The sequence below is a fragment of the Euprymna scolopes genome, chromosome 12, assembly GCF_053919585.1.
Source record: "Euprymna scolopes isolate OS-2025 chromosome 12, ASM5391958v1, whole genome shotgun sequence".
NCBI lineage: Eukaryota > Metazoa > Mollusca > Cephalopoda > Sepiida > Sepiolidae > Euprymna > Euprymna scolopes.
The window spans coordinates 55,249,211-55,264,649 of NC_136493.1; the positions used below are offsets into that span (position 1 = coordinate 55,249,211).

The 15,439-nt window shown below is 31.1% G+C and overlaps 1 protein-coding gene across 3 annotated transcripts in view; it reads right to left on the minus strand.

Annotated features, from left to right (window-relative positions):
* The window catches only part of LOC145291287 (serine/threonine-protein kinase OSR1-like), a 195,728-nt gene that overhangs the window by 80,627 nt on the left and 99,662 nt on the right, over positions 1–15,439 (minus strand). For all 3 annotated transcript variants that reach the window (XM_080136938.1, XM_080136941.1, XM_080136940.1), the window contains exons 4-5: positions 6,097–6,238; positions 2,527–2,582 (exon numbers count right to left, since the gene is read on the minus strand). In XM_080136938.1, coding sequence (XP_079993064.1) covers positions 2,527–2,582; positions 6,097–6,238 — 198 coding nt within the window. The remainder of the gene's footprint in view (positions 1–2,526; positions 2,583–6,096; positions 6,239–15,439) is intronic.

Genomic DNA, 15,439 nt, shown 5'->3' on the forward strand with positions numbered 1-15,439 from the left:
GCATCAACTAAGCAAATGATTTCTAAAGAAAATTTGTTGGATATGTAGTTTAAACAATGATTTTGTCAAAAATTAGTTTGGAAATCAATTTTTTCATCATGTAAAACAAACATTAAACTGAAGATGATGATGATGATGATGATTTTTTATTGATTCCATTTGTATCTTAATTTACATAATTTGCTTTGATTTACATTACTGCAATTAAATTGTATTATATTAATTGCAATCATATCAATTTCTTCAACATTAAGTGTTTTTCAACATTAAAATAAGTATATCTCCAGTTTCTAAATTTTATTTTCATACAAATTACATTGGACATAAATTTTATTCATGACTTTTGGAACACATAAGCATTTGATTAATGATGAAATTATAACAAATTAGCTTTCTACTTAACATTGCCCAGGAATCTTGCCGACTCCAAAAAATTATTTAAAAGAAGGTCCACACATAGTATAAAACCATTGAAATACCCCACCTATTTTGACTAAATTGAATAAAAATGACTGAATTTAAATTACTATCTGATTAATCTGTTATTTCATTATTAATTTTATAAATTAACATTTCAATGTATGATTATCAAAGTTAGAGGCTAGGAGTATTTTGATCGGGTGGGATGAATTAAATAATAGCCCTTCCCCTCCCTCACTACATACATATTTTATGAGTTTCAATAATAAGATAGTAGTTGAACTATCTCATCTATTTTGTTCAAATTGATTGAAGACTTCATGATTGTCAACAATTAAAATATTGAATTTAAGTTATTACTTTATCTGATTAGGTTTTGTATAAGAAATTATTTTTTCTGAGTTGATTCTTTAAAAAGTTTGTTTTATTTTAATAAATAACAAGCAGAATTTGGTAAATAATTATTTTTATCAATCAAGCAAAATATCACAAGTAATCAGCAACTATCAATCCTCATCTAAATAAATGGCATAAAATCGCATTCTACTTTACTACTAATAATAAGCACACAAAAAAAGTAAATGTGACAAAATATTCCTGACACTTACCGTATCCAAAATAGATGTTTTGTTAATTAAAAGACTAAGTAATTAAATGAATAAAAGTAAGAAATAAGTTTAGAAATAGTTTTAGCACAACATTTAGTTTTGCAAGCTTGCAACCATTCAAAATAATTTATAAAAAACAACTATTCTTAAATTTCATAATCAGAGAACAGTTATTATTTCGTTTGAAAATGTACAGTGGATAACAGAGAGGAATATGATTGTGAAAAATGAAATGCAAACAATATTAATGGCAAGAGAGAGAGAAGAAAAAAAAAGGAAAAAAAGATGTACAAAATACTGAGGATGGAGTTTGACTCTGAAATATATTTATAAATTTCAAACAAGTAAAATATTTGTTTATTTTTGTAATATTGCGTTGTAATTTGGCTTTAAAGTGTACCTGATGCATATTTCATTTTACTCAAATCAACGCTTCATATAATGGAACTTACATCCCTGACGTTCAATATTAATGTTATTATTATGCCATGAACAATTAGGATCTGGTGTTCAGGTGAAAGAAGGAGTAGATAGTAAGAAGTGAGTGAAAATCACAGCCATCTACATTTTAGAAATTGGGGGTGGGGGAGTCCAGTAATCGGGAGAAAATGTAACAAATATTGAAAGAAGATTAAATGAATGCATAATTTCTGGAAAGATGCAAGAGTGCTTAGCCTGATTGGATGGCAGAACAAATTAACATATGAACGTTTTGCTTATTAAGCTATGATGTCTTAATATAAATAGAAAACAAAAAACAAATCGATTTTATTATATAAATGTATAAATCACGTAAATGTTTGGTTTGAGATAAAAATTGGTTCATACATTGTAAATCAGGAATGTTTTTTATTAAAAGAAAAAAGAAAAAAGTAATCGTCTCTGGGTAGATTCAAACCACCATTCTTTCAGTTAAAAGCTGAACTTGCTAACCATTGAGCCAAGAAGATTATCATGATATTCAGTTCAATGTCTGTTTTAATGTGCTGGATGGCTTTTACTAATTGACTTGCAAACTAAACTAGCTAAGACATTATTTATCCTTCTTTCTCGGAAGTCCAATCTTATCACTTTGTCTCGTGTTTTCTTGGCCTTTCCTGCCATCTGATCCTGCCACTTCCACTGTACATTGTACATTTACTATCCCCAAAAAATGTCATATTCCTTCAATGTGGCCATACTTCTCTTCCTACACTGTCCAGATTTAATCTTTGTCTGAGCTTATCAGATCTAAGTTTGTCTAAGACTCAAACAACACATCCATTGTGTCATTCTCATATCATTTCTCTCCATGCAAAAGCTTAAAATTTTAATTATGCTTTTAATGAAAGAATTGATAAACTACCAAAGTGAATAACAAAAAAACTAAAAATATAAAAAATAAAAGCTTGCACATAAATTTAAAGCAAGAAAAATACTTTTTAACATATTGCAAGTGTGAAATAATTATTTTAAAAAGGGTGAAAAAATAAATAAATGAATCCTAATCGCAACTTACCTGCGATATAGACAGATCCATCAGTTCCAAGTAACACGTTACCAGCTTTTATATCTCTGCAAACAGTAAATCGATGCATTTATGAAAATGATACAACTGAAAGGTTTATGAATTCAAGATTAAAATTGAATAAATTATTATGGTCAAATTATCTCTAAGAATAGTGTAGTTGGTCCTGGTATAAAGTGTGGGCTAAGCATAAGGTTGTTGAGTCATTTGCACTAGTACGAGAGGCATTCCAAAAGTAATACCTCCTATTTTTTATTCCACCTGAATGGATCAGAAAAGACTGCAAATTGCATTATTATACTGACTGAACTCATGCATTCGTGACCTGAAAGTTTCATTTCTCTGTGGCAGATATTCACAGTGTGAGACTCTAAGAAACAATCCCTGTCATGGACGTGGGTCAGAAGCAGAGATGCATTATTGAATTCCTGGCAAAAGCGCATTGAGAATGGTGGTAACTATGTAGAAAAATAAATTCAGGAGCACAAAAAAATTGCTCATTTTAACGGCATTACTTTTGTTTTCATTGCTCTTCAAGTTTTGGAGTTTAAAAAATAGGAAGCTTTTCTTTCGGAACAATATTTGCACCTCTCTTGCTATGAGTAGGTATCCCAAACAGAATGTTTTGTTTTTTTTTCAATTTACAAAAAAAAAAAAAAAACTTTGTGCATATGCATATATAGTGCTGCAAGATATAAAAAATATACTAAATTTACCTTTGTATCTCAATTAGTAACAGAGTTCTGGCCATTAGAAGTTAGTGGGACATTGTGTTTAAGCAGTGTATAAACTAAAGACAAAAACATCCAGTAAGTGTAAAATCTTTATAAATATAATGCCATAATTTATTAAAAGAAAAAGAAAATATACATGTAATTAATAATTTGTAATCGCAAAGGGAAAACTCACAGAACTCGTCTTTACTTAACCACTTTAATTCACAACAACTCTTAGCTTCAATGTTTTCTCTCAGTTGTCGAACACTTAACTGCCTCTCCTCCCCAATTCGTCCTTCTTAAAACAGATGAAAATTAATGCCACAAATAAAAAGAACCCATCTACAAACCCAAGTTCTTTGCTTCTTTATCAGATTCTTGTTTCCCCACACCTGACAGGCCAAACAGATGTGCTGACGCTTGTGTGAGTAGTTTCTTCTATTACACTCCCCACCGATATCATTATCATACAAATGGCAGGGAGATGGTGATTGCCTTCGACGAGTACTTCTGTGCAAGATCAGAGGGTGATCTTTATCATTATCATTGTCTCTTGATTCCATAAGTTTCTGCTCTTAGAATAAGAGGTAATAGAGGCTCAGGATCATCCATGAATCTGAGGTGGAAGATGTGCAACAGGGGTGAATATCTTTCACATGACATGAGATGCCATCAAGCAACATGTTATATTATCTCTTTTTCTATTGCCAAATCTCGTAGTGCACCAAGTGTTCAGGATTTTACCAAGACAAAGTCTCCCACTTCATATGTTTCCAACTCTAACCGATCACAGTTTAACAGATTGAAGATACAGGGAAGATTCTTTATGACATAATAAGGGTTAATGTAATCCATTAACCCTTTATGATCTGGTTGAACTAATTTGTTCAGTCATAAATAAATGAATATAATGGCATAAATAAAGAGGAAATTGATTTAAACACACCTTGTATCTATTCAATATCAGGGTAAATGCCAAATACCTCCAGATTGCAACTATTGCTAACATTCTGTATGCTGACATCTGTTACAGAGAATAGAGGATTTTGTTTGTTTTCATCAACACTTTTTCAAGCACTATGGATAACAATCAAGGTAAGTTTACGAAATGCAAAAATTCTCAGTGGTAGTTTAACTATTGAACTCCATAATTTTTCCAGTTTGAAGACAATCATAGTAACTTTAACTAAAACTAACAATAACTATGTTTTTAATCATCTACATCATAATTAAGATCATAAAAGGTTAAAGTAGATTGTAGACAATCTATGAACCCCCCCCAACCCCCACCGCCTTAATTACAAGTCATCTAGTATTAAAAAAAAGTACCTCATTAAATGAGATATTTTTCAAAATAAAAGTCGGGCAAAATTCTTTTAAACATGAAAAGTTATAAAGAAATTATATTTATTCAGAAAGAAAGTGTGAGGAGAGAGAGAGAGAGAGAGAGATGAGAAAGAGGACAGCAAGAGAGAAATAAGAAAGAGAGAAACCAGAAAGAGAAAAAAACAAACTTCTGTCTAGAGAGTGTTGTTCAGTTGTACATATGCATATTAGCAGGTTATACTGAAGTACTTCCTAAAGGCATTTTCAAGCTTATATTTTTTTCAGGGAAGTTTTACTGCTTTCCTGCATACAGTACCTGGTATTTTCAAATTGTCCCCCATCTGGTAGTGGTATGGTTCATTGTCACTAAACTCTGGCGTGTCAATTTAATTATGCAATACACCAGTCTGGGACAATGTAAACTTCCAAATAAGATCAATTTCTAAATGTGAGGTTAGCAAGTCCACCTCATTAATGACTAATTCCTACACAGACTGTAGTGGTATAACTGAAACTATAGTCCTCTTCTTTGAATGGGGGTGGGGTTATGTTACTTCAAATAATAAACGAAAATCTTATTAAAAAAGTAAACGATTTATTATTCATAAAATTACCTTTTCTTCAAAATGTCAACATGTAAAAACAGCCTATCCTGCCTTTACAGAGTACAAAATAGACTTTGTGGTTTAGTGGGGGATGCCCTTTTCTCTTCCCTGCAGCCTCTCTCCCATAGAAGAGACGTTGCAAGCCTGTCTTTGTTTTATCGTTATTTCCATGGCAAGTGCTCGTCTGAGCTCCAATTTCTCGTCCCCCCTCACCAATCTTTCACGAGAAACACCTGTCTGTCTGAAACTACTGTCAATAATTTTCCCCACTCTTTATCTGTGCCTAAATCCAAACGTAGATTCCATGAGCAGAGCTTCTTTCTCAGAAGTGCACAATTGTGGAACTTTCTTCCGTTCGCCTGTTTCCCACCTGACTACAACTTGGATGTCTTCAAATCCAACATAAACAAATTCCTGACAAATCTTAAGTAAGACACTATCAAATCTCCAATACTAATGATTACTACAATACTATCTCACTGATTACTGTACACGCAATAACCCTTATCCCTGAGTGGCCTCCGGGCCTTGATAAGTGGTGATCCCCATTTTTTTTTTAATTAATTGACATCATTTAACAAATGTGATTTTTAACTTTTATTTCAATAAAAACATTGTAAGCATGACTATAGTTGAAATTATTTCTCCCTAAAAAACCTCCAAACAACCAAAATGGGAAGTTCAAGATCAGAACAGCTAGTATATACATTAAAAAAAAAATCTAAGTAAAAGATGCATATAATTTTGAATGCGAGTTTTGTGAAAACAAATACAGATCTGAAGATGAGGTTTTAGAATGGAAAGAAATTGGATATAGTGGCTCAAAATGTAAAACCAGACAGCTTTCCATGTAGGGTATTTACACAAAAAAAAAACAAGAGTAGAAAATTAAGAGATACACAAGTAAATATTACCGATGAATTTGTCCATTATTATGGAAATAATCCAAGCCTTTCAAAACTTCTTTCATGACGGTGGCAATAGCCACTTCATCAAGGACACCATGTTTACAACAGACGGTCTTCATGCGATGCTTGATTATATCAAGCATTGAACCTGAAAGCAAATAAAATGCATATATAAAATTGTGTATGTTACAAAGTCAGGAGGAGGTGAGAAATGGACAGCATGTAAAAAGAGAGGAGACAGGACATCATTGAAGTAAAAGGATATGAAGGTACAGTCTGGGGTCGTCAAAGAGACATGTTTTTGGAGGCAGATTTTGAAAAATCAGACTGTTTATTGATTCTTCACAAATTAAAATCTTTGGCTCCAACACAAATCATTCCAAAACTTCCAATCATGAAGACAAATGAGTACAGGCATTTTTTTTTGGGGGGTAGAGGAGAGAAAGCGACCATCAACTTCATAAGCGATCTCCTCAATCTCCTCAATGCATGCACTCATGTTCAAACATGGCTATATTTGCTGATGATGAACTTGCTCTATTCTCAACAGGAGGATAAATCAAATGAGTCCTTGGAAAATGACCTCCATAGAATGTCATAAAAGCAACAGCTCCTTTCCCTTAACAACTATAAGAAACCTTTCCAACCACTGATTGTCATGGCTGATAACACCCTTCCTAAGATGTTTAAATTCTTCAGTAATAGAAAGTGGAACATGTACTTAGGAGATGCTGCCAAATCTGCTTCAAGAAGGTAGACTCATTTATTACACTAAAAAAATATTCCGACGTCTACTAGTATCTTATATATAAAACCAACATTTGCCCATTAAAGGAGCATTGTTGCCACACTAGAGCTGATGCATTGACCATTAGCCCCTCCCCATTTAGGATACTAAACAGAATTTTTAACCTAATAGTGTTGCATATGGGCCACTTGTCATTCAATTGGATCCCATATTAACAACCAGACTCGATTCTTGTCTGCTGATGGTGACAAGTTAATGGCCTACCAGCTCACCATCTTTAATTTGAAGGGTTTTTTGTCGATCATGCTTGAAAAAGAAAACTGCCAGAAAACAAACACAATACAAATAAATTCACTTAGTTTATCGGCTCCTCTAGAAAAATCAATCTTTTGAACTATGGTCATTTTTAAATACCCAAGGATAGACACCCGTGATCGATTTACACACCAATCACTGACTGACACACGTTTACATCAGATAAAATCTCAAACTCAAAAGAATGACTTATACAGTGGCCGGAGAGCAGTTTGTGCTTCCCCATCCCCGGCATTATTCAACAATATGTTCCACACTTTCTGCCAGGCTCTAGCCTTGTCACATCACCATAGTGTTGCTTTTCTGTGCTTATTTTATAAATACCTCTGATACACTTCCTGCACTTGTTCCTACTGAACATAAATAAACCTAAACCATGCAACTAGCAGCAAAATCCTATCCCTTCACTATACAGCAGTACATAGATGTGAAGATTATTTTTAAATCTAACAGCTTAACAGAGAAAAAGGTATTGATTTTAATTCTGGTAAAAATAAATGACTAATCACAATTCTGGTAATAAAAAAAAAAAAAAAACTGATTCAAATATCTGACATGGAAATATGAAAAAAAATAACAAAACAAATCTTTACAAAATTTATTGTGAATTTTTTTTCTTTGTGCAATGAAAAGAATATAAAAAGAGGCGGTGATTACTTGTAATAGATTATTAAAGGTGAAATAAAACAAATTGAAAAGGGGCCACAGTTTACAAAAAGAAAGTTTTGAATTCCTGAGCAAATTATTATCGTTACTCAACCTGTGTGAAAGATAATTTTAATGTTTTTAACTAGTTAACTGCATAATTACAGATTTGTAATTGTCATTGTGCAATTCAATTTCACAAAAATGTGACCATTTTGAAAAATTAACTTTACAAGTGGATAAAACTGTTACTCTTCCTGATATTTTTATCTAACTATAAACGACATTACAATAATGATAATGCAAATTAAATTATTATGTTTAACTTGCAGCACAATGAAATGCAACCGATTAAGGCATTATATAATACACTACTTATACTGGAAAAAATGAGAGAAGTTGGCAAGTCAAATAAAAAAATGTAAGAGAAAGCAAATAATTCATTTGTATTACTTAAATTATTTGGCTTCTGCTCTTATTTTGGATGTTATTTTTACAATGTCTTCGTTGATGTAATCGTCAAACACTTTCAGGTGCATCTTGTCAAACTGAAGAATCAAAATTTAAAACCACAAAAGTAGATTGTCCTTGTTTAAAATTATTTAATTCTACTCAGTCATGACTGAGTAGAATACTTGAGTAATTTAAAAACATTTTATTTATACTATCACTTGTAGTGCAGATTAAACCATCAATCACCAAAAGACTGTCACTTAGAACTGATTATTATGTAACAATTTCATCTTTTGTGCTATGTGCAGTTTAAAATTCTGTATTTATTCCAGAGTTCAGTGTAAAGATTTCAAGTTAATCACAAATTCAGAAGTTACATTAGCTGTGTGACATGATCGCCCAAGTATAACATGGCAGACCAGTGGATTAGCAGGTAACACAAAAATTAGCACATTTTTAACTCTATTCAGCCACGAATTGGATGCAACATCCTTAAATCAATGGGCTATAACTTTTACTCATTTTTATTTTTTACAGATGAAATAAATTATGATCGGTTGAGTTCCTATGGAATATATGAGATCTTGTAATTGTTTTGTCTTCAGTCAAGCACCCTAGCAAGTGTGAATGACGGTTGTCTATTGAAAATTGTATTGTTGACAATATGTCATCCAAGTTGGCTGAATGGGTTGACCTATGGTGATCCTGATGTTGTCATCATCCATGGGAATCAAATGTGTAATTGGCATTGACCAATCGCTCCTAGCGGGGAAATTGTGTGGCTAGCTTTAGTTGGTTATCAAAGGGGGTTGCATCTTACAACTCCAACCACCTACTTCGATGTTAAAAGGGCTGCATGAGTGAAAACAAAGTAGAAAACGAACACACAAGAGTGAGAAACAGACCAATCAGGTAAAAAGCTGACCAGATATTCAGCCCTTATATAAAACTAATCCAATAGCACAAAACCCGTAATTTGGAGCAAAAGTTTCTTGAAAAGAGAAAAAGGAAAAGATACCTATGTCTTATGCAAAGAGAACATCCTTATTCACTGCTCCAATGACAGGGAACTAAATCGCAGTATTTCAATGCCAATTCACTAGGAGAACTAGCAAAAGAGAAAAACTTCCCCCTCGCTAAAAGCTTTAGCAATTACCATTAACAAGTATATCATACCATGGCTGATTAAGTGAGAGAAGAAAAGAAACACATAAATAGGTTCTTTTTTTGGGTGGGTGGGTGTGGGGGCTTTTTTTTTCATTTTTTTTTTCTTTTGTGAAGAGAAAAACTGTACAAATTATTTCAAATCCATCGTTAATTATCTATAGAATACATGTATCTTGGAACAGACAGACTTTTCTTTCTTTCGGAATGTTCATTTGATGAAGTTTCTTCTACAGCAATCCTTTTGACAGCAGAGGCACAGCAACAACGCAGCGTGGACGAGCGATCCTTTTGACCGTAAAGGCAATCATCAACTGGAATTGTCCTGTTGAAGGAAATTTGGGTCTTATCAGTGACCTGTGACTGCGATGGGGTTATTATGATTGCAACGCGTACCCGAGCTTGGGTATATATATATATATATATATATATATATATATATATATAAAAGACTGATTATCAGGGATCAAAACCTGTCATTGGTACTAGTGATCAAGGATTCGTTCATACTTGGCCCCGGCCAGTTCTTGTAACATCCCTGGCAATGTCATAGTTGTAATGTTGTGAAAATACCATCCAAGATGAGAACAGTCGTCAGAATAATCCAAATTATCAATACTTATTTAACATCATAAGTTTAATATAAAAATAAGGTATAATAAAATATATTTAACATCATAAGTTTAATATAAAAATAAGATATAATAAAATATATTTAACATCATAAGTTTAATATAAAAGAGAGGGCCAGAAAAAGACAAATGCAAAGTAGATTAAAAAAACATGTTCTAGAATTCTTTAGATAAGATATAATTTATATCATTTACAATTGAATAAATGTTTCCATTTTAGTTATTATCAGCAGTTCAGCCCAGCTTTGCTTGGGCCCTATGTACTGTTCATAACTTTGTGCGTATGTATATATTAAAAAGTGTGAATATGTATGATAATGCCTTTCTATACAATAGGCTTCCTTAACTACCATGGAGAGGTTGATTTTTTTTTAAATTTTGAGCCCTTTAACATTTATTGTTTTGAGCTCAAATTAAGTGAAAATGTTGGACCCATGTCCAAGTAACCTACATCTAAAATTTCAAGTATTTAGACCCAAAATTGGCAGAGGAGCTTGGTAGAGTCTGCAAAGGTCAACTGTCAACTTTGACCTCTTGGCAGCCAAACTTTCGCCCAAAACCTGATTAAAAAGCTTGCTGCATGTCTGAATACTCTTTATGTAAAATTTCAAATGTTTAGACCCAGAATTGGCTTAATAGTTGGCTAGAGACCGCAAATGTAAAATCTTATGAACTTTTACCCCTAGAAAGCCAAGTTTCCAGAAAAAAAAAAAAAAAAAAAAAAAAAATGAAATTTCGACTTTACGGATTTACAAAAAAAAAAAAAAAAAATTTTTTTAATAAACAGAGATCTCACATCCCTAAAAATTTGGGCCTTATTACAGTGGCCTCTTATGCATCAGTGGCAATATGTTGATTGGGTGAATAAAAGTACAAAAGTAAAAAAAAAAACAACATTCCATTGCATGGACAAATGTAAAATTACCTTTACTTAATAAATTCATACATTCTCGTACGCCATAATCATGTTGACACATCAGTTCTCGTTATATCATCAAAGTTAAGAAAGGTTGAGCTTGGTTAACACCAGATAGGTGACCATTTGCAAATATCAGGTGCTTTATGTAGAAGGGTGGTAACACCTCTTAGCAAAAATACTAGCGTTCCCATTTTCTCATAACCAAAATATATATAGTTGGGGACCACTTGTGAATTCAATATTCCCTAGAAAACTCTCTTCCTCTGAAAGAAGCCATATCAAAGATGAATGCTACACCAAAGTAGCGGTAATAACTTTGTTAATAAACTAAAAGAAAAAAACTACGCTTATTGTATGCAAGAGAATTTGTTTATCAAAGGATATAGTCGCCTTTGTCGAAATCTCTTCTGATTCTGCTTATATATGTTTCCCTGAAAATGGTATCTTGCATGCTGTATGAAACTATCATATACGAGTTCAATATTCTCTAGAAAATTCTTCCTTTGAAAGAAGCCAAATCAACCAATCCTGTTTCACCATGCAACCAATGAATGCTTTACAAAAGTAAGGGGTAATACATTCTTTAATAAACCAAGAGAGAGAAAAAAAGCTAATTGTTTATAAGTGGATATCTTAATCAGATGATATCTGTCAATCAATTTGTGACAAATAAAAGCTACATTGTCAAAGGCATAAAGAAGTCAATAACAAACCAAGTAAATCAGTTTTAAATTACTTAAGCTGACAAAACTTCATCTCGTCGCATAAATTTTACGTGGAGTTTATGTTTGATTAATAGCTCAGTAATCTGAGTATATGATAATTCAATTATTTTAGAGATTTATTTATTTTTGAACAATTCATTTTTAGAAATAGTGGCATACTTTTTGGACACAAGTAAAAAATAAACTATGCTTCGCCAGTGTTCACATTTGGTGAAGTTACAAAACTAGTTGAAAAATAAGCGAGAAAAAAAAGTGGTATGTTTTGAAAGAGTAAAAATAAAATTAAAACAGAGAAACAACAACTTATACATCAGTATAGAAAGCAGAGAGCAAAAAGAAAAGTATGCAAATAAATTAAAAAAATTTTTTACCCAGCTTTTATGTAATAGGATTATATATATATATATATATATATATATATATATATATATATATACATATACATATATATATATATATATATATATATATATATATGCTTAGTTATATTTTTGGAAAAAAGGATTCCAGCAGAAAATATTCTGAAAACAAGAGCGTATTATTTATATTTTTATTTTTAGAATGTTTGGATGAGATAAGTCATCGGTACCATCAGTTTCAAACCTGATAATAGAGGACTGTTTTTGATACTCATATCAAGCTCTCTCCAGCTAATACTCATCTGTTTTATAACCGGAATTGGAAACATACACATACATTACAAGATCTCGTGCAAATTTCGTTTTTTCTTTTTTCAAACAACCTTAAAGTTCAAACAATAAAGTCTTAAAAAATGTCCGTTTAATATTTTGGACATCAAAGAATTATTTTTAATTTTATATATATTTTATTTTTAAATATTATATTGAATAGAAAAAAAAAGAAAAAAAAGATTATAATTATAAGGTTTTAGTATAGTGTACAATTTCCTTAGGCTAGATAAGCACCCCCCCCCAAAAAAAAAAAACAGATTAAATGTTTAAATATAATTTTAAATATAAATTTTTAAATTTGATATTGGAATTAATTTAAAAATTCAAATTTAAATTTGGAGTTAATATTAAATTTAATTTAATAAATTTGTCTAACCTGATAGAATAGTTTTTTAGAATAAAATTTTGAAAAATATAATTAAAATCTATATATGATAGGTTTCTCCAGGGTATTAAAAAGAAATTTACACTTTATCCATATTAAATAAGGTGAGTGAAGAAAAATATAAACATATATAGTACATATAGAAGAATAAAGTAAAATAAAAATAATAAAAATAATTATTATCAATTCGAATTAAGCTTCAGGCCTTTATAAAGTTATCTCTATTAGACTAATTAGAAATTGAGTCAAGATAAAAACAATTCAATTTAAAGACCTGAAAAAATTTAAAAGTAATAGTTTAAAAAAAAAAACAATTTTTCATAGGTGACGTGATAAATAGTTCAAATAAATTAGAATAACATAACAGAAAAATTTGGAGTCTTTACAATTTCTCCTTTTCTTTTTTCTTTCTTCCTTTTCTTTTTTCTTTAGTGTTCAAAATATTAAATGGACAATTTTAAAAATTTTATTATTTGAATTTTAAAGTTGTTTAAAAAAAATGAGATTTGCACGAGATCTTGAAATGTATTAACTCCGGTTATAAAACAGATAAGCATCAGCTGAAGAGAGCTGGATATGGATATAAAAAAACGTCCTCTATTTTGAAACTTTCTGAAAATAAATAAATAAATAAATATATATATATATATATATATATATATATATATATATATATATATATATATAGCGAATGGGTTTTAAAGAAGATTCTTGATATAAGAAGCTGAACATGAAATTGAAATTTAAGACAAGATAAAATAAATATAGGTACGCGTTATAGATGAATTTACTTGTCAGTTCAATAAGAAAATTGTCAAGAGAAAGAGTGGTTATGAACACTCTTTATATATATTAAACTTCGAAATACTGAGATAAAGTGTTTTTGACCCCTCTTTCTATGATTTTTTCCTTACTGAGCGGACAAATAAATTCATATATAACTATATTTATTTTATCTTGTTTATAGTTATAGCATTGCCCGGGTGTTTGAAGGTGTGTGTTGAGCAAAAAAAAACAAAAAAAGAAAAAAGTGGTAGTAGGAAGGCAAGCTCGAACCCGTACCGCAAAAGAGGAAAAGAACGAGGGAAAAAAACGTGACAACTTTGCTGTTACGACTACCGCCAAACCGGAAATGATGAAGATTTAAATTAAAGCTAGACAATCGAAAAGAGGGGATGACTTTCGAAAATATCAGCGAAAAAAGCAACCCCTCTCTGTAGAAAAGTGGCCAGTTGAGGATGAAGAAATTAATGTTTTTAGCCAATTTTTCGGTATTTGTCGTCTGAAGGATTGAGCTTCAAAACAATACTGATCTTTTGAAAATTCGTCACCTTTGTCGAAAGTTTTAGGCAGACATGCAAACATGCATACATAAATTTATATATTTGTAGCTCAATTTTTTTACCCAAACCGATTAAAAAGCTTGCCCTATCTCTGAATACCCTTTATGTAAAATTTCAAATGTTTAGACCAAAAATTGTCTAATTTGGTAGAGACTACAGAGATCAAATTTTTTTAACTTTGACCCCTATTATGACCGCATAACATTTGTTTTGGGCTCAAATCAAGTTAAGTCAGATCCATGTCCAAGGAACCTATATCTAAAATTTCAAGTGTTTAGACCCAAAATTGGCAGAGGAGTTTGGTAGAGTTCTCAAGGGTCATATCGTTGAACTTTGACCTCTTAACATCCAAATTTCTGGCCGAAAACGGATTACAAAGATTTTCCCAAATCTCACTACCTTGTATATCAAATTTCGAGTCTGTAGACTGAAAATTGACCGAATTATTGTGTAGCGAAATGTACACAGACAGTCAGACAGACACTTTCACAGATATTTCTCCTGTCTGCCTATTTGTCTGTTTCACCTTTTCTTGAAAACTACTAGACTAATCTGGCTGAAATTTTGTGTAAACCTTTATTATAAAGTGCAACAAACTAAATATTATGGTATCCATTTGATGCACAGTTCGGAATGAATAAGGATTAGTATTTAATGCAAAAATGAGCACAAATCTAACCATCAATTTGGTTGAAAACACTCATTCTAAGTCAATTGCATGTTTTTTTTTTTTTTTTTTTAACAAGCTCAAAAGTATAGCTATATTAAATCCAATACCAAATATTTATATTTTCCTTACAAGATTTTTTCACTAAATATACAATTACACCCACCCCACCTGTCAAATCTTAAAATACTCATATTTTTATATTCAGCTCACAAGGTCACATAGTTGAATAATTGACACCAATCTGATACTGATATTACTATAGCACATATTCTCATGTCGTATATTAGCAAATACCCATGACAATTTCCAGAGATTTTTTTCATATAAACTTTTTCTAAGTTTCTAAACAAAAAATATAAGTTGCAACATGATACATTAAAAAGAAAAACTAGTAGTAAAGCATAAAAAATGTTGCAAATGAAAGTAACGGAAGAAGTACATTTATAGCATAATATATTCCAGTCTACTAACCAAGAATAAACAGTTTGGAAATGTATTTCTATCCCTTTTCTCTCTATACATATATTTACTATATAAAATAAAGTAGGTAAAATTTTCCAAATTATACCAAAATACTGATGCATTTGACAAATTGATACTTACCTCTAACTAGCCAGTAAAATACTGAAACTTTTAGTTGGTGCTATTTAGATATAAT